Source organism: Parasteatoda tepidariorum, chromosome 7, assembly GCF_043381705.1.
Source record: "Parasteatoda tepidariorum isolate YZ-2023 chromosome 7, CAS_Ptep_4.0, whole genome shotgun sequence".
Classification (NCBI taxonomy): Eukaryota; Metazoa; Arthropoda; class Arachnida; order Araneae; family Theridiidae; genus Parasteatoda; species Parasteatoda tepidariorum.
The window spans coordinates 23,764,976-23,781,555 of NC_092210.1; the positions used below are offsets into that span (position 1 = coordinate 23,764,976).

At 30.1% G+C, this 16,580-nt stretch overlaps 1 protein-coding gene across 2 annotated transcripts in view; it reads left to right on the forward strand.

The window, feature by feature from the left end:
* Window positions 1-9,567, forward strand: part of LOC107438387 (Wnt oncogene analog 6) — a 28,758-nt gene extending 19,191 nt beyond the window's left edge. For both annotated transcript variants that reach the window (XM_016050671.4, XM_016050670.4), the window contains exons 3-4: window positions 3,362-3,657; window positions 8,184-9,567. In XM_016050671.4, coding sequence (XP_015906157.1) covers window positions 3,362-3,657; window positions 8,184-8,645 — 758 coding nt within the window. In that variant the 3' untranslated portion in view covers window positions 8,646-9,567. The remainder of the gene's footprint in view (window positions 1-3,361; window positions 3,658-8,183) is intronic.
* The last annotated feature ends 7,013 nt before the right edge of the window (window positions 9,568-16,580 follow it).

Here is a 16,580-nt window from a genome sequence, read left to right on the forward strand (position 1 = left end):
AAAAAGAATCAAGTCAAATTTGTAACTTATTTCACATTAATAAATTATAAATACACAAAAATACTCTTTTTACTCATGATTAGAAAAAAAAAGCTTGAAAACAGTTATTTATATATATTAATTACACTGTGGAAAATTTTAGTGTATATTTGACTTCATTTTTGGTGTTGTTGTATACCAAATACATTTCTAAATACAGGACTGTAATTATCATGCACAAAATTATATAAAATAAGCAAAATAACAATTGCTTGTAAGAATTAGTGCAAATATATTACTAAAAATGTGCTTGTTTTTTAAGCGAAATGCTTTTGTAATGAAACATAGCTTGTTTTTTGATTGATTGATTTGGTTTTATCTGTGAAATTTTTCAGTTTAGCTCAAAATTCGTAGAATTTTTTTCATTTTTGACGAAATTGTTTCCTGATATATGCTCTGAGCGAATATTTTGTCGAAGTGACGAAATGACTATCATCACTTCTAACGGGAAACAAATTCCGTCAATAATAAAAAATATATATATTGTTATTCTTTTATTTTCCAAGGAAAAAAAAGCCTCGTAATGTCTTGTGTATCGAACTTTTCTAATAATCCCATTATCGTGGGCACTATATAGCTGGATTAATGTCCCCTTACAACACCACAAGAAAGACATGTTGAACAGAAAGAAAAATTATACCCATGCCCAAAGAGGGATTCAAACCCGGAATCCTCCTGATACGTGGCCTGCTCCTTGACCATCATACAACATACTTCGTCACTTTAGTTTTGATCGTCTAGTCTTCACTCGTCATTACAGTTAAAAAATCTCCTTAAATGCATAGCGATGAGGTTTCGAGTTGAGGAAACATTTTTGTCATATATTTCATAGTGCTCAATTCGTCAGAAATCACACGATTTTATGACGAAATGATTCTCAAAATTAACGAAATATAGCTCAAGGATGGCTGAATTGCGAAAAGTGAAAGTTTTAATTTTGAGAGTGTGACAAACTTTCAAGTAAACTATCTACCGTTGTCATCTGAGGGTTTTCGAAGGCACGCATAAATTGGCTAAAATAATTTTTGAACAGAGGAAAGGCAATCTGAGCTTGCTTTAATCTTTCCCAATTATTAGTGTTTCGATTTAACTACACTTTTTAAAGTAAGCACGAACACTAGATTCGGTATTAGATTTTATGCCAGATTCGGAATACTTTTTCAGCCCCTAATTCGGATAAGTATAACATCACAGTTAATACAGTGCTTGGGAAGAAAGTTCTAAACGACACCTTTGAAAAAAATTAAGATTCATCACGGAAATAATTTTTTTTAGTGTTATTTTACTATGCAACATTGATTTATTTTCTTAAGCCTTTAAATATCGCCAATTGAGATTTCTCGCGGAAATGTATTTTTTAGCGTAATTTTACTATGCAGCAATTTATTTTCTCAAGTCTTTAAATCTCTCTTATATCAGTGAATGAAAGCACTAGGTAGCAATTAGAGTGTTAACGACGTGTATTTGAAAACAAACTGTCCATGAATAATTTTTAAAAGTAGAAAACTTGCAGGTTGGAAATAAAATCAAGGAATAAGGTTTATTTGCGATTGCCAATCTATTAACTTCAAAGCTAATTTACAAAAACATCAATATTCTACTAAGTTAAACAATGAAGTATTGGTTTAGTCAGTTTAAGTGTTTTTAGGCAATTTGCTTACTTTTATTAAATATTTGAACAGAAGTTTTGATTTGAACAAATGAATAAAAACTCGCACAGTTTTTATAGCTAGCCAGCATGCAATGGATTTTTCTTCAAAGAAATACTAAAGTTGAATGCTTTTTGTAAGTTATATACAACATTACTTATAACTATAATCTGATTAAGATATCAAGTATGAAAGTTGTCATTTAATCAAAGAACATAACATAAATTTAAACATTAGCTTTTTGTCTGTTTATATCAAAGTCATTAATGTCGTTAACTTAATTACCATTTATTGCAGTTTAAGTCTCTTCTAATTATATCAATTTGATTTCCGTACAAAGTGACGATCAAAAAAAAAAAAAAAAAAAAAAAAAAAAAAAAAAAAAAAAAAAAANAAAAAAAAAAAAAAGAAGAAAAGAATAAAGCAACAGCAATGTCAAAATGGCGAAGATCAGAATCGGAAATGTCAAAATTTTGAGTGACAAAACCATAAATAGCTGAAGTGAACTGTACATCAACATTATGATTCCTATTAAATTATTCAAAAAATTGTTGCTTTCCTCAAATTTTCTTTAATTTTTTAAGAAATGAAACAATTTTATTGATAATTTTCCCTTCAAAACTTTAAATGATACGACTTTTTTTTATGCACCAGATGTAACATATTTGTTTCTCGATTAAGGGTATTTTACGTAAGCAAATGTAATGTAAGTATAAGTAATTTGATTCTTTTCAATTTTAAAGGAGTCAAAAAATTTAAATTATGGCTCAAATCGTATTATTTTCGATTAAATCTAAAACTGATTTTCTTGAATGCATTAAGACGTCAATTAATATATTCTTTTTGCTTAATACGAGTACTTTAAATATAAAGCTATTACATTATAAAATATAATTTAGAAGCTAATTTTAAAAATGAAAAAGCCATATTCACACATTCTAAATTCGGTTTTCTTAAATTCATTAAAGCGTCAATTTGAATACATTGTTGACTGCTGACGAGATAACTCGTCATTGCAATTGAATTATTTATTTAAATTTACGAAAGCCAAGACGACATAGAATATTCCAAAATTTAATTTCATTTCATTCAGTATACATAATGTCTATTGGAGTTAATTTGGAATGTTTTACTTTATTTAAATATTCAAATACAATTTACGATTAATAATTTCTGTGCAAAATTGCCGGTCAACAAAGTGTTCATGTACAAAATGTAAATATAAAACTAATACATAAAATATAATTTAGAAGCTAATTTTAAAAATGAAAAAGACATATCTACACATTTTAAAGTCGGTTTTCTTAAACTCATTAAGGCGTCAATTTGCACAATTTAGGAAACATAAGGCGATATAGAATATTCTAAAGTTTAATTTAATTTCATTCAGTATAAATAAAATCTATTATGAGCTTGCTGTAATNAGATATATCTACTCCTTCAATGGCTGTTTTTTTTAATTTTTTTTAAAACGCAAACAAATAACTGTTTCTTTTTCACCAACTTCTTCAAATAAGTAATAAAATATAATTTATTATACCATTTTAGAATTTGTAGTGTATCATAGAATTGACTAAACATGTTTACTATACCATCTATTTATATCTTATTATTTTAACTGAACTAAAACATCGCTTAATACTCTTCGATAACATCACTTTCTTTTACTTCAGATACCAGAGAAACAGGATTTGTAAACGCTATCACTGCTGCAGGCATTATATTCTCCATCACACAGGCTTGTAGTTATGGACAATTATTGGATTGCTCCTGCGAGAGAAGCAGTCCACCTGCTGCTCTTCCACCTCCACCCCAGATTTCCACGGAAGAACGGTGGGAATGGGGCGGTTGCAGTGACAATATCAATTTCGGCTATCAAAAATCAAAGGAATTTATGGATGATCGGTTTAGAAAACGAAGTGATCTCAAAACTCTATTGCTAAAGCATAATTATGAAGCTGGGAGATTGGTAAGTAATTAAAATGATACAGCCTTTTTTTTTTACCCTCAGAAGCAACGATGCTCGAAAAGCAACTTGGATAAAGCACAAATCAACCACAGAAATGAACATACTATAGTTTCGGTTCTCTTAAATAAAAAAAATCTTCCTCAGTGTCGCCAAAGAAAGTTTCTTTCTTCTTGTTTAGACACTGAGGATGGTTCTTGTTGTTCGACTGAGACAAATATTTTTTTAATACTCTTGGAAGCTTCAATATTCGAATTTAAAGTGAAAAAACAACGTGAATAATGCAGAAATCAAGTACAGAAATGGACATACTATAATTTCAGTTTTCTCAAATAAAGAACCTTCCTTAGTGTCTAAATATACACACAAACACAAAAATCACGAAAGATGAAAGTTTTTTTTTCTTGTTTAGACACTGAAGAAGGTTCTTGTTTTTAGAACCGAAACTATAGTATGTCCACTTCTGTCCTTGATTTGTGCTTTATGCACGTTGGTTTTCACTTAGTCTACGAAGCTCAAAAAATACCTCATCCTTTTGAATCTTCGAAACAATGCTGTCTTATAAACACGTAAGCCGGGCAGTGACGACAGAGCTCCCACCTCCAATGAGGTAACCCGGGTTCGAATCCGATAGCTTGTCGATGCGAATTCCGCACCCGGCTCGCACCGACCACAATGCTGACGAAAAATATCATCAGTGGTAGACGGATTATGGGTTAGAGTACCCTTGCCATGAGGCTAAACCGCGGGAGGTTTTCGTGGTTATCCTCTCTCTGTAACGCAAATGCGGCCTAGATCCACCAAAAAGTTCTCCCCGAAGACAGGTTTCTACCAATACTTGATCTAGGAATTCCCTTGTCATTTGGGTTGGGTTAAAAATTATAAGGCTACGGTGTGGAATATTAGTAATCGTGAACTCAAAATTGACTAGGCTGTTCAATGACGGTTATAAAATAAAATACATAAGCTTTTCGGAAACTAAAGTCTGAATCAGATTAGCTTATAAGCCATACAATGCTCACTAAACTCCCCACAAACCTTGCTCGTTAAACGTCGGCATTTGCATTGGTATTGTTGTAACGTGCTTTGCTGTCAGTTTAAAATGTTTAAGACAGTTGACCTGTCCACTTAAATTTGAAATTCGGCAAGTGATTCGATTTTTGACCATACGAGGCATCCGGAGGTTCATTTTTGTCTGAAAGTTTGTCATTGAATGAGAATACTAGATCATATTTTGCTATTCAAACCTGAAATTGAATCAGATCTTAAGGGTGGGAACGAATTGACTGCCTATAATACAATCCGAGATTTGACATTGAGTATTTTTATTAGTTTCTCAAAATTCAGCCACGAACGAGGAGGTGAAAGATTGGCTATAATTTTAAGACTGGTTATCCTAATAGGCCATGCAGTTCAATAACTCAAGCATACAAAAGCTTGTAGAACGTTAGTACAAATGTTTAAAAAAATATTACACGTAGAACATATAAAGAACATGTAAGGAAAAATGAAAACTGTTTTTGTTGAAAATCCATGACGATTCATGCAGTTTAAAAAATCAGTCCTCACTTTCCAAAAAATAATTGTATCAGTTTTAGAAATTTATTATTAAGGCTGGAAAAGTAGTAGTCAAGGTAAAACTAATTTTGCCATGTTTTGACGATTTTTATGAATAGGGTCATTTTAAACAGGTCATTATTAGATGCATCAAAATGAGGGAAAATAATGCTAATTTTCATTTTGTGATGAAATAAAATAAATTCCTGCTAAATGGTATTACTTATTATTGTATGGTCTTTCTCTAGATCAAACTTTAAACGGAGTGTCAAATTTCAGGGAAATAATAATTGGATATAAGGGAAATAATAATAATAAAACATAAGTGTTCTTTTTTTTAAAATTTTTTTTTAAGTTATTGTGATGAATGGCTGCCATTTGAGTAATAAAATTTCATAGCAATTGTTCCCGTAAGCGTAGATTTCAAAACAACTTCTCACTCTCATGAATTTATTTGTCTCTTAAAGACAAAAACGTGCGATCATAATGAAAGTGAGAAATAGTGGACAAAGGACAGCAAAAAATTTCATCTTCTTTTACGTTATTTCAAACTTTCATTGAATGAAGTCTTATTAGAAATAACAACTGTTACTCATAAATAAATATTATTAACTGCGATAAATGGCAGCATTTCATTTACGACATAATAAGTCTCTTTACTGTTTTAGAAAACAGGAATCGGTTAACTACCTGTTTTGTGATTTGTAGAAAACAAGCATGATTTATATGAAGTTGTTAAGGAATTATTTTCTTTATTTTTATCATATTAATATGACAAGTTGTTTTTAAATATTAATGATATTTAATTTTTACTTTAGACTAAGGGATTAAGCTCCATGCTCGCTGCCCCACACTAATCTCATTGATTACTTCGTAATTATTATTGTTTCGAAGCATAAAACAGTTTTTTTTTCTAAGAAAGTTGAAATTATTCACTTAAAATATATGTACTATAGTATGTTGATATATGTTGATTACGCCTTTTTCCCCACTTCTTCGGTTCAACATTTGTTTCTTCAAGTAAATGTTTATATATATATAACAGTCGTTGAACAGCCGACCTAATATTATGGGTTTACGACTACTAATGCTAAAGTTCGTAACCTTGCAATTTTGAGCCCAATCCAGAAGACAAAGGAACTCCTAGATCGAGTATTGGGAGAAATTTGCCTTCGTGGAGGACTTTTAGATGGAGCTAACCCGCATTTGTGTTACATGGAGAGAAAGACCACGAGAACCTCCCACGGTTAGCCTGACGTCAAGGGGACTCTAACCCATGATCCGTCTACCAGTGAGAATATTTCACATCAGCACTGTAATCGATGCAAGACGGATGCGGAATTCGTATCGACTGGGATTCGAACCCGGTTCGCCTCATTGGAAGGCGAGTGCTCTATACCCTGAGCTCAAATTAATTGTTTGAAACAAATTTGATTGATAAATAGTATTAAAGATCTATTTCCTTTATGATTCTATTAAGATTTATTAGCTGATGAAAAAAAGTTCGCCTAGTATTAGTTTTTAAAAATAATTAACATTTAAAATTAAAGGCATACTGTTGTAATTTCGACGAGTTCACAGCCGTAATATAATATTTTCGCTTAACAAACAAGGGGATTTATTAAATACAATTTGTGCATAAAGCTGATCGTTAAGTTTTAAATCATTTAACGGACGTTTTAAACGGTAATTTATGATATAATATTAATGTAATTTACACCAAAGAATAATGATTGTAGTACAGATAATAAGGTTAGACATCGATTCAAATAAATTTATCTTTCAGTGCAGCATAATAAAATAATATCATAAAATTACGTTACAATAAAGAAACAACTGTTTTAGTAATTAACTCTTAATTTAGAAAACAATGAAAATCGAAAGCTTAATTACAGGAGAGTAAAATAAGAAAAGCAGATAGTACTGTTAAATATACCTTTAAAGGTAAAAATATACTTGAGGGTGCCCCTTACCGAAATTGGCGACTTATGTTTGGTGCTATTCCTGTTTGCGCGGAGCATCGTGTTTTCTGTTACCACGGTTTTGGGCACCATTCCTGCTGGAATGGTGGCCAAAACATAATGATATTTCAATAAAACATTGGAAAATTTCTACAAAACATCGGCCAAAGCTTTATAAAATTGAAATGAACCCAATATAAGCAAAATTAATAAACCCAATATAAGCAAAATTAATAAACCCAATAAAATGCATTTTGAATCGAAACAAAAATTAATGGAGTAAGCACAGAAAGAAAAGGAAAAAAGCAACTCGCGTCTTCATTAAGCTTGAATATCCTCAGATTTAGGCACACAGAGTTTTCTGATAGCAGTTAGATACTGTCTAAATTTATCATGAATAAAATCTGTGTACCTCCATCGCCACATGAATTCGGCGAAATACGAATCGAAAATGGCGTCTGTGGTACCGCACTGACGGTGACATTTTTTTCCAAAGTCCCTTTTTATGACTGCCCACATACCTTCGAACTTATTGCCCAGAAGCAAAAGTAACCTTACCAGTTGGTATCCAACGTAGAATTAACGGACTTCTGAAATTACATATACACTTGAACATTTAAAAATAACGTTAAAATCTAAACCAATCAGAATCACGATTGGGTTTCAACATCGCCCAGCTTGGCGATCAACCGCGATCACAACTTGGCAAGAATCAAGGGGCACCCTCAAATATTACCCACCTTTAAAATTGGGATGCAAAAATATTGTACTGGAAATTAATGCTTTATGAATTTTATTAATTTTATGCTGATGGCAACCAAAAAACATAGAAATTAATGTTGGAAAACTGGATGCTACCGTGTGATTTTCCAGTCAATAAAAATGCACCGATAACTATAGAAAACTGCGACACCATCATAAGAGATTTATATATAGTTAGAAATAATATCTTAGGTTAGTTTTTACTTATTGATGAGAATAATTGCAACCTGATCCGTTTCTATTTTTTAGGCAGTGCAAAAGCACATGAAGCTCGTATATAAATGCCATGGAATGTCTGGTTCATGTGCCGTGAAATCAACTTGGCGCAAATTACCACTATTCCGAGAAGTTGGCAATTATCTGAAAGAACGCTTCGACGGGGCCGCAAAAGTGATGCCAGGGAACGATGGCCAAGGATTCATACCGGAAGGCGAAACTATCAAGCCTCCAACTAAAGAGGACATTGTTTACACCGAAGAGTCGCCAAGTTACTGTGAGCCAGACAAGAAAACTGGCTCTCTGGGTACTCAAGGAAGACACTGCAATCACTCGTCGATGGGGGTCGACGGTTGCGAGCTCTTATGTTGTGGGAGAGGTTACGAAGCTGTTAGAAGAACACATAGGGTAAACTGCAATTGCAGGTTTCAATATTGCTGCGACGTCCAATGCGAGACATGTGATCGCAGGTATACTTACAGTCGGTGTCTGTGATAGGTTTTGAGATCTAGTATGTGTTTTTTGAAATTATTGTGCCAATCTTAGTGTGTTCCCAATTAAATTCGGAAGCAAGCCGAACTAGCGTAGTGAAAAAAAATATGAGCTTATTAAATAATACAAAAATTTTGTGGAAATTTGAGTATTTATTATTCACGTGACTTTCAATGGTACTGCTTAGATCTAAGAATTTCATTATTCGTCCATCAATAATTTACCATCAGGGTTCAGAGATAGGCATGTTAATGTAAGGCCTTTTCGCCTTAGGCACGTATGGATAGGCATGTTAACGTACTTTTCTTGCTTGAAGTTTAAAATAAGTTGAGTTATTATCAAATGGTGTCTGGGTATTTCAGAATTCATTAATGATTAGTTACTTAAGAAGATGATAGTTCTTTTTTTCCTGATTCTATTGCTTTCAGAAAAGTAGCATTCATAGTTTAGGAGAAACAGCTAAGCTATTTCCTTCCGTATGAAACAATCTTTAAAATTTGAGGACATTGAAAACTTAAAAAGTTTCGCAGTTCGCGAACATAGAAATTCTAATAAAAAAGACACTTCGCATTCATTGATAATATTTGCATTGCTGTAGGATAAAAAATATTCTAGAAACTTGGAGTGAATACTTATGAGGTTTTTTTCCTAGATGCTTTGTTGTATGCATTCAGCTATTCCGAATTTTCTTGCTTGATGAACAATTTGTAGAGTCATCACTTCAGAAGCTTTAGAAATTAAAATTAAACTAAGTTTTACTCATCAAAAGACAATAGAAAGTTACAAACATATGCATAATTTGTATTGCTTATCTTTGTGAAAAGATTATCCATGGTTTAATCTGATAATAATTCCAAAACATTTGCTGCGTGGTAATAGCCATTCAAGAAATATAAGGTGAAAAACGGAACTATTTATGGAAAAAGGGCAACTAAAAAGCGTTTCTTATTAAACTTCGGTTAATGTTCGTTCTTATTAATGTTTAAGTATAGGCAAACTCTACTTAGAATATTTCTTATAAATAGCTTTAATCTTACGATTCGATAGGCCACATTTTATTGAACAGTAAAGGCAAACACCAGCTCAATCCCTCCGTTTATTTCGCGGCCATCATATGGCGAAATTAGACAAGCTTAATGAAGGCTTAAAATTGACCCTTCTTTGAAATCAGTTTCTAGGACTCCTGGAAACATGAATATATATTTATGTATTTCGAAGTAGCCTCCATTTGCCTTAATTCACTACTTTAAACGGATGTAAAAATTTCAGAAACAACTTTTAAAGTCTACTATTGGAATGTTCTTTAATTTTGATGCCGTGGTTTTCCAAACGTCTTCACTCTCCTTAACCTTATACTTTTTTCAAGTTTTTCGGTTTCGGAATGTTTTGATGATAAACCTTTTGTAGATTTTTTTTTTTTTTTTGCTTTTGAAACAGAAAAATATGTTAAAGAAATATGGTTTAACGTTGTCGAGTTCATTAGGAAACCTTAATATCCCACAGTAAAAAATAACTAAATTCTGCAGGGGAAAAACATTCACGGAAAAAAACTGGATAAAGAAAAATACAGATTTTTTCTGTTCTTAACCGTTATCCGAGAAATATAAACAATTTCTGTTCTCTGTATATTTGACGATTTGAAACTATTTTTTTTTTTTTTTTTACAAAATGGTTTTTTTTTTGTTTTTTACCCTTATCATAAATGGATTAAAACAGTCAGTTAAAATTCTAGCTTTTGTCATCTAATATCGCTTACCGTACCATAACTTTTATCTTTTTTCAAATCATTTTACGATTATTTTCTATATTTGCCTTTATTTTTCAGCAATTACTTTATAGTTTTGAAAATTTTATAAGTAAGACTACGAATTGACTTTTTTGTTAAAAGGATGCTAAACTGGATCAAATGATGCTAAACCGGACCATTATGTTTCTTCAGATATAATGTTCTGGCTATTTAAGTTGCCAGTCAATTTTGTAAGAGTAGATCACGATAGTTTTAAATATTTTTACACTTAAATATGATATCAATATGACTTTTAAGATAAAGACAGTTTAAGACCTTTCTTCATAAAAGAAAACGAGCTTCGGTTCAAAGCACTCGCCTAACAGTGACCCAGGTTTGAATCCCAGCGCTGACTAGCAGTACAAATTCTCTCGCCGCCCACAATGCTGACCTAGTAAATAATTTATAAATATAAACTATATCAAATTATATAAATATAAATTATATTACATTATATAAATATAAATTATATGAATATATATAAAAATACTCATCTGCTAAAAAACAGGCGTCCGTTTTTAAATATTAGTATTTTTCTGTAAAATAAACGGTTTTATACTGGTACATCAGCTGACAGTTTTTCCCTGAATTTAGCAGCTTTTTTTTACAGTGCAGAATTAAATAGCATTAAAAGAGAGGATTACTTCTGAAACTTTTACATCCAAGTACGGAAGTAAATTACGGCAAGTGGAAGTAACTCCAAAACATATTAAATGAGTATTTAATTCGCTGAATATATTTAGAATTAGTTTTGGAAAAGAATACTCAAAACTCTCAGATACTTTTACTGTTAAGTAAACACTTACAATTATTTTAAGCATTGCCTAAATAATTAAAAAAAAATTTCAATTTAAATATGAATAACTAAAATTGCATTTTAATTTTTTATTTGTGTTATGAAATATTTTTACGTCATTTTTTCAAGAAACTGTAATCTAAGTTTTATTTGATTTCTTTGATAGTATTACATTGTACCGAAAATTTATTAAAGGCTGCATTATGCACCGTTTTAAAAATTCTTTACTTAAGACAATTGATTATTAAATATGTTTGTTGCTTATAAGTCTGACAGATGTTGTTTTCTGAGTATATGTGTTTTATTAAAGTTTTTGTTGAAATTATTTAGTGTCATTTTTTTGCCGAAATCAATTCTCCAACATGTTAACTAATGCACATTTTATAATTGAAAAAAAAAATTATTCTAAAAATGTACAAGCTAATAGTTAATAGAAATTGCGTAAATTTAAATGCAGCTGACCGTTGATAGCTAAAATACATTCCTTTCAATGTTTAACTATTTAAATACTGTCTCATTAAAAAAGTATAAGTACTTTTCACAAAATCCTAAATGAACTTTAAGCTAATCATTGGATTTGCATGTACTTAACCCTTTGATGCAGATGGAACACAGGAGTACCTTTCACACATTTTTTTCTGACTCTCTAATTACAAGTAAAAATATATTTTGGTGTTTTTAATAATAATAAACATTCTAATAGTTTAATAAAAAATCAGTTAGATATATTTTTGCTTATGGAATTCTTTTTTTTTACACCTGAGTACCTTTCACATATTTTTTTCTGACTCACTAATTACAAGCAAAAATATATTTTGGTATTTTTAATAATAATAAACATTCTAATAGTTTAATAAAAATCAGTTAGATATAGTTTTGCTTATGGAATTCTTTTTTTTTTACACCGGAGTAGCTCTCACATATTTTTTTCTGACTCGCTAATTACAAGTAAAAATATATTTTGGTATGTTTAATAATAAAAAACATTCTAATAGCTTAATAAAAAAATCAGTTAGATATATTTTTGCTTATGGAATTCTTTTCTTCACTTTTAAATTTGTTATGCATTAAGTTGGTGAGTTTATTTTTGAGATATGGGACCAGAGAGATCCCTTAAATACTTCTTGAGTTGTGAAAAAAAGAAAGAATTTCATCATTTGAACGCTATTTTTGTTTTTATTGTTTTAATTAAGACTCAGAAATTCTAACCTACAATTCAAACTGAATCGTTTTCTATACTAATTCAGGTGAATATCACAAATAAAGAAGGTCTAAACTGATTGACGCGATCCCAAATGTTAGAGTTGAGGCAAGAAAAAAAAAAAACGATGCCAAAGCCAAAGAACACAGACGGGAATACCTTAAGCGTTACACACAAACGGAAAAACGAAAGGATTCCGTTAGCAAACGCCAGCATGAAGCCCGTCCCTTACAAAAGTACCAAAGTGGTTGAGAGAATTGAACCCTACCGAAGAGCAAATGATGGCTCTCCGAACCCCTTTCATGCAAAAACGAGAACTGGGTGTTGATCACCAGTTAAGGATAAAAGGATTCACTGTCAAAGAACCCAATGACTTGCACAAGATCGTAGACTTTCTTCCACGCAATATAAACCATTCATTCGCTATTCATGTAAAAGTGAAAAAAAGGGAGCCTAGCTTTCAAATCATATTTAATGTATGAACTTGTGAATCCGAAACGGAGGTATGATGCAGCTTACAGTCTCCTTCAAACACCATTGTACCAATACGAAAATGTTAATATTGATCTCGATTGGCTGTTCAATGTCTATTCAGTCATCAAAAGAATTTACACAGAATGTGTCTGATCTGCATTCAAATATGTCTGCGAAATTGTGTACCGAGCAGTTCAGGATTAACAGTTAAGGATATCCAAGATGAAAACACAATATATAGTTGTTTTTTTCAAAAATAAAATTAGACAACAACCATTTTGTCAATGTGTACCCTGTGATCGTCTTGTGGCCAGGGGTGAAAGCGAGACGGAAAAGAGGAATGGCTGGTAGTAAAACCATTTCGGTTATAACTCGTTTCCGGGAGGAGTTAACTAATTCTTTTTAAAACTATTTAATACATTATCCTTGGAAAATAAGCAGTTTCATATATAGACTAAAATTATAAAAGAAATCTTGATAGTTACAGATGTTTTATTTTTCTCGAAAAAAATGCTAANAAACTATTTAAAACTATTTAATACATTATCCTTGGAAAATAAGCAGTTTCATATATAGACTAAAATTATAAAAGAAATCTTGATAGTTACAGATGTTTTATTTTTCTCGAAAAAAATGCTAAAATGAAATGTCTTTCGTACCAGTTTTTGCACTTTTCCATCTTGCTATATAAGGGCTTTCAGGGATGTTTGTGGCGATCACAATTTTTTTAAGTAATAATGTTATTAAGCTGAAATTATATATTTTTTTCGACTTGGTAAATATAGCTAGAGAATGTATTAATAACCTAAAAATAACTCAGTGTTAACAGAATAAATGTTTAATGCAACAAAATAATGAATTTTAATTTGCTATATTAGTTTAAAAAAAGTAAATAAAAATAAAATATTCCGCATTTGTATCGATTTCAATTCGTATAATTTACTTTGTAAATGATTGTATTAAATGATCAGAAATGACACCCTGATAAAAGTGCTGAATTTTGATACAAGATAAATAATTGAATCTTTATATAATTTTCACATATATAGCATAAAAAATGGGAAATACACTATGTGTCAAGAAAAAGATATACGATCTACAAAAATCCCTATGCTCGATATAATACAAAACTCAGTTTGGCATTTTTTTCCGAATCTTCGAGTTCATTTATATTCCCCCCTGACACCAAGTCTAGTTTACTAAAATGCTCGTATATCCTAGATCAAAACTTTTGGATATTTTGATAGTGAGCAAATTCATGTGTTCTAAGTTATTGAAAAGGCATACAATAATTAAAAGTTTAGAATAAATATCGATATTTCTCCTTGCAATAAAAATAAACTTATCAAGTAAAAAGAACGTAACTCTATTTGCTTTCACAATTATCATAATATGTTTAACAAATAACTTCACATTTGCGTATCAATAAATAAACAAAAATTAACAGTATGGCAATCATGATGAACCCTAACTATTTATATTAGTGATATTTTTTTTTTGGAAACGTTACGCTCGTAGAGTTAGTAAACGGGCCGTGCAGCACATATTTTAGCGCTGGGGCTTTGGAAGCCTTAGCTAAATTTTTATAAATTTGTCAATCCTTATTCGACGGTACTTAGAGCATTTGAGTTAAACACAATTTGTTATAAAATCAAATGATGTAATAAGTTAAGTTAGATGTAAAAATCATCAAAACAAAATAAATAAATAAATTTATGACTAGAAATCAGAACAAACTAAAAAAAGCTCAAAACTCGGAGTTGTGGGACCTGCATTTACCTGATTTGGGTAAGTGACTTGAGCCAGTGGTTATATTATAAAAAAACACTATTTCTGAAAACGTTTTTTCTTGAAATGGAATCAACCAATGATATAAAATAGGTTAAACATTATAAAATGAGTTAAAAATCAGTAAAAATTTAAAATAAATAAATCAATCAAATAAAATCAAAACACTAAAACTAACTAAAAAATTCTAAAACTCGATGTTGCTACCAGTATTTACCTGATTTGGGTAAGTGCGTGGAGTAAGTGATAATATTATTAAGATGCACTATTTCTGTGTTACCATTTTTTTAAAAACAAATTAAGTATACTAGAAAATAATAAAATTAGTTAAAAAATGATATATATTAAAAATATGTATCATTGATTCACTTTAAAAGTTTTTGGCTGTTACAAATCTAAAAACAAAATTATTAGAAAAATTAAAGCTTTTATGCAAGTCAAAATCAGTGAGCAGATTATTAGGTAAAAATATTAGGCTGTTTTACAAAGTAGTTTTGCTAGGGAAAATAATGAACAGAAATAGACACAGAGCATTAAATTCGAAGCAAAACTTATAGATTTGCTATCATTCTGAAAAGACTTATCTCGGTCTTAAAGCGGATAAATATTTTAAAGATATAGAATAGTGAATGAATTTTTATAAAATAAATTTCAATTTTTCTGAGGTTTTCTCATTCTGATGAAAATTATTAAAATGAATGAATAATTCATAATGTTTCCATACAATTTATGAGCTCACGCATTTCTTTCTTAAAGTAACTTTTTTGAAGTTAAAAAAATCAAATTACAAAGGCTTTTAATTTTAGGAAGACTGCGGCTTTACTCTTGATTAACATTTCGCTCAATTTCCGTAAGCAGCATAGAAAGCACTGACTAAAGTTGCTGTTAATAACAGTTATGTACATGAATAACTGCAATCGGTCATAACTGTTATGACCATTAATAACTACATTCATTAATAACTATTATGAACTAACTTAAAATAGTTATAAAAAATATTTCTCAAGATGAAAAACTTTTAAAGACCAGCTATAAAAAACATGATAGATAGATATATAATTCATTTTATTAATGTAAAATATCGCTTAAAAAATACAAAAAAGTACTTTTTGTGTTAATTGCTTGAAGTTTTTTTTTTCTTCAAAATAATTAAAAAGTAGAAAAACGTTTTTTTTTTGTATCGTTCAGGAAGACTAGAGAACAGCAATGATTTTTAAAGGCCAGCTATGAAAAACATTACTGATTTATAATTCATTTTATTAATGTAAAATAGCACTTAAAAAATGCAAAAAAGTACTTTTTGTATTATAGCGTGAAGGTTTTTTTTTTAAAAAATTAAAAAAATAGAAAAAACTTCGTTGAAATCGCTCGAGAAGGCTAGAGAACAGCAATGATTTTTAAAGACCAGCTATGAAAAACATTACTGATTTATAATTCATTTCATTAATGTAAAATAGCACTTAAAAAATACAAAAAAGTACTTTTTGTATTATTGCGTGAAGGTTTTTTTTTAAGAAATTAAAAATTAAATAGAAAAACGTTTTTTTAAATCGTTCGAGAAGGCTAGAGAACAGCAATGATTTTTAAAGACCAGCTATGAAAAACATTACAGATATATAATTAATTTTATTAATGTAAAATAGCACTTAAAAAAGGCAAAAAATTACTTTTTGTATTAATTGCGTGAAGGTTTTTTTTAAAAATAAAAAATTAAAAAGCAGAAAAGCGTATTTTGAAATCGTTCAAGAAGGCTAGAGAACAGCAACGGATATTTTCAAAAACACGAAGGAAAAAAAATCTAATTTCGAATTGGCAAAAAAAAACATCTATCTCCAAAACCCTTTGATTTTAAATACCCTTGAATTTGCTTAAGTAAATAAGAATACATTCATA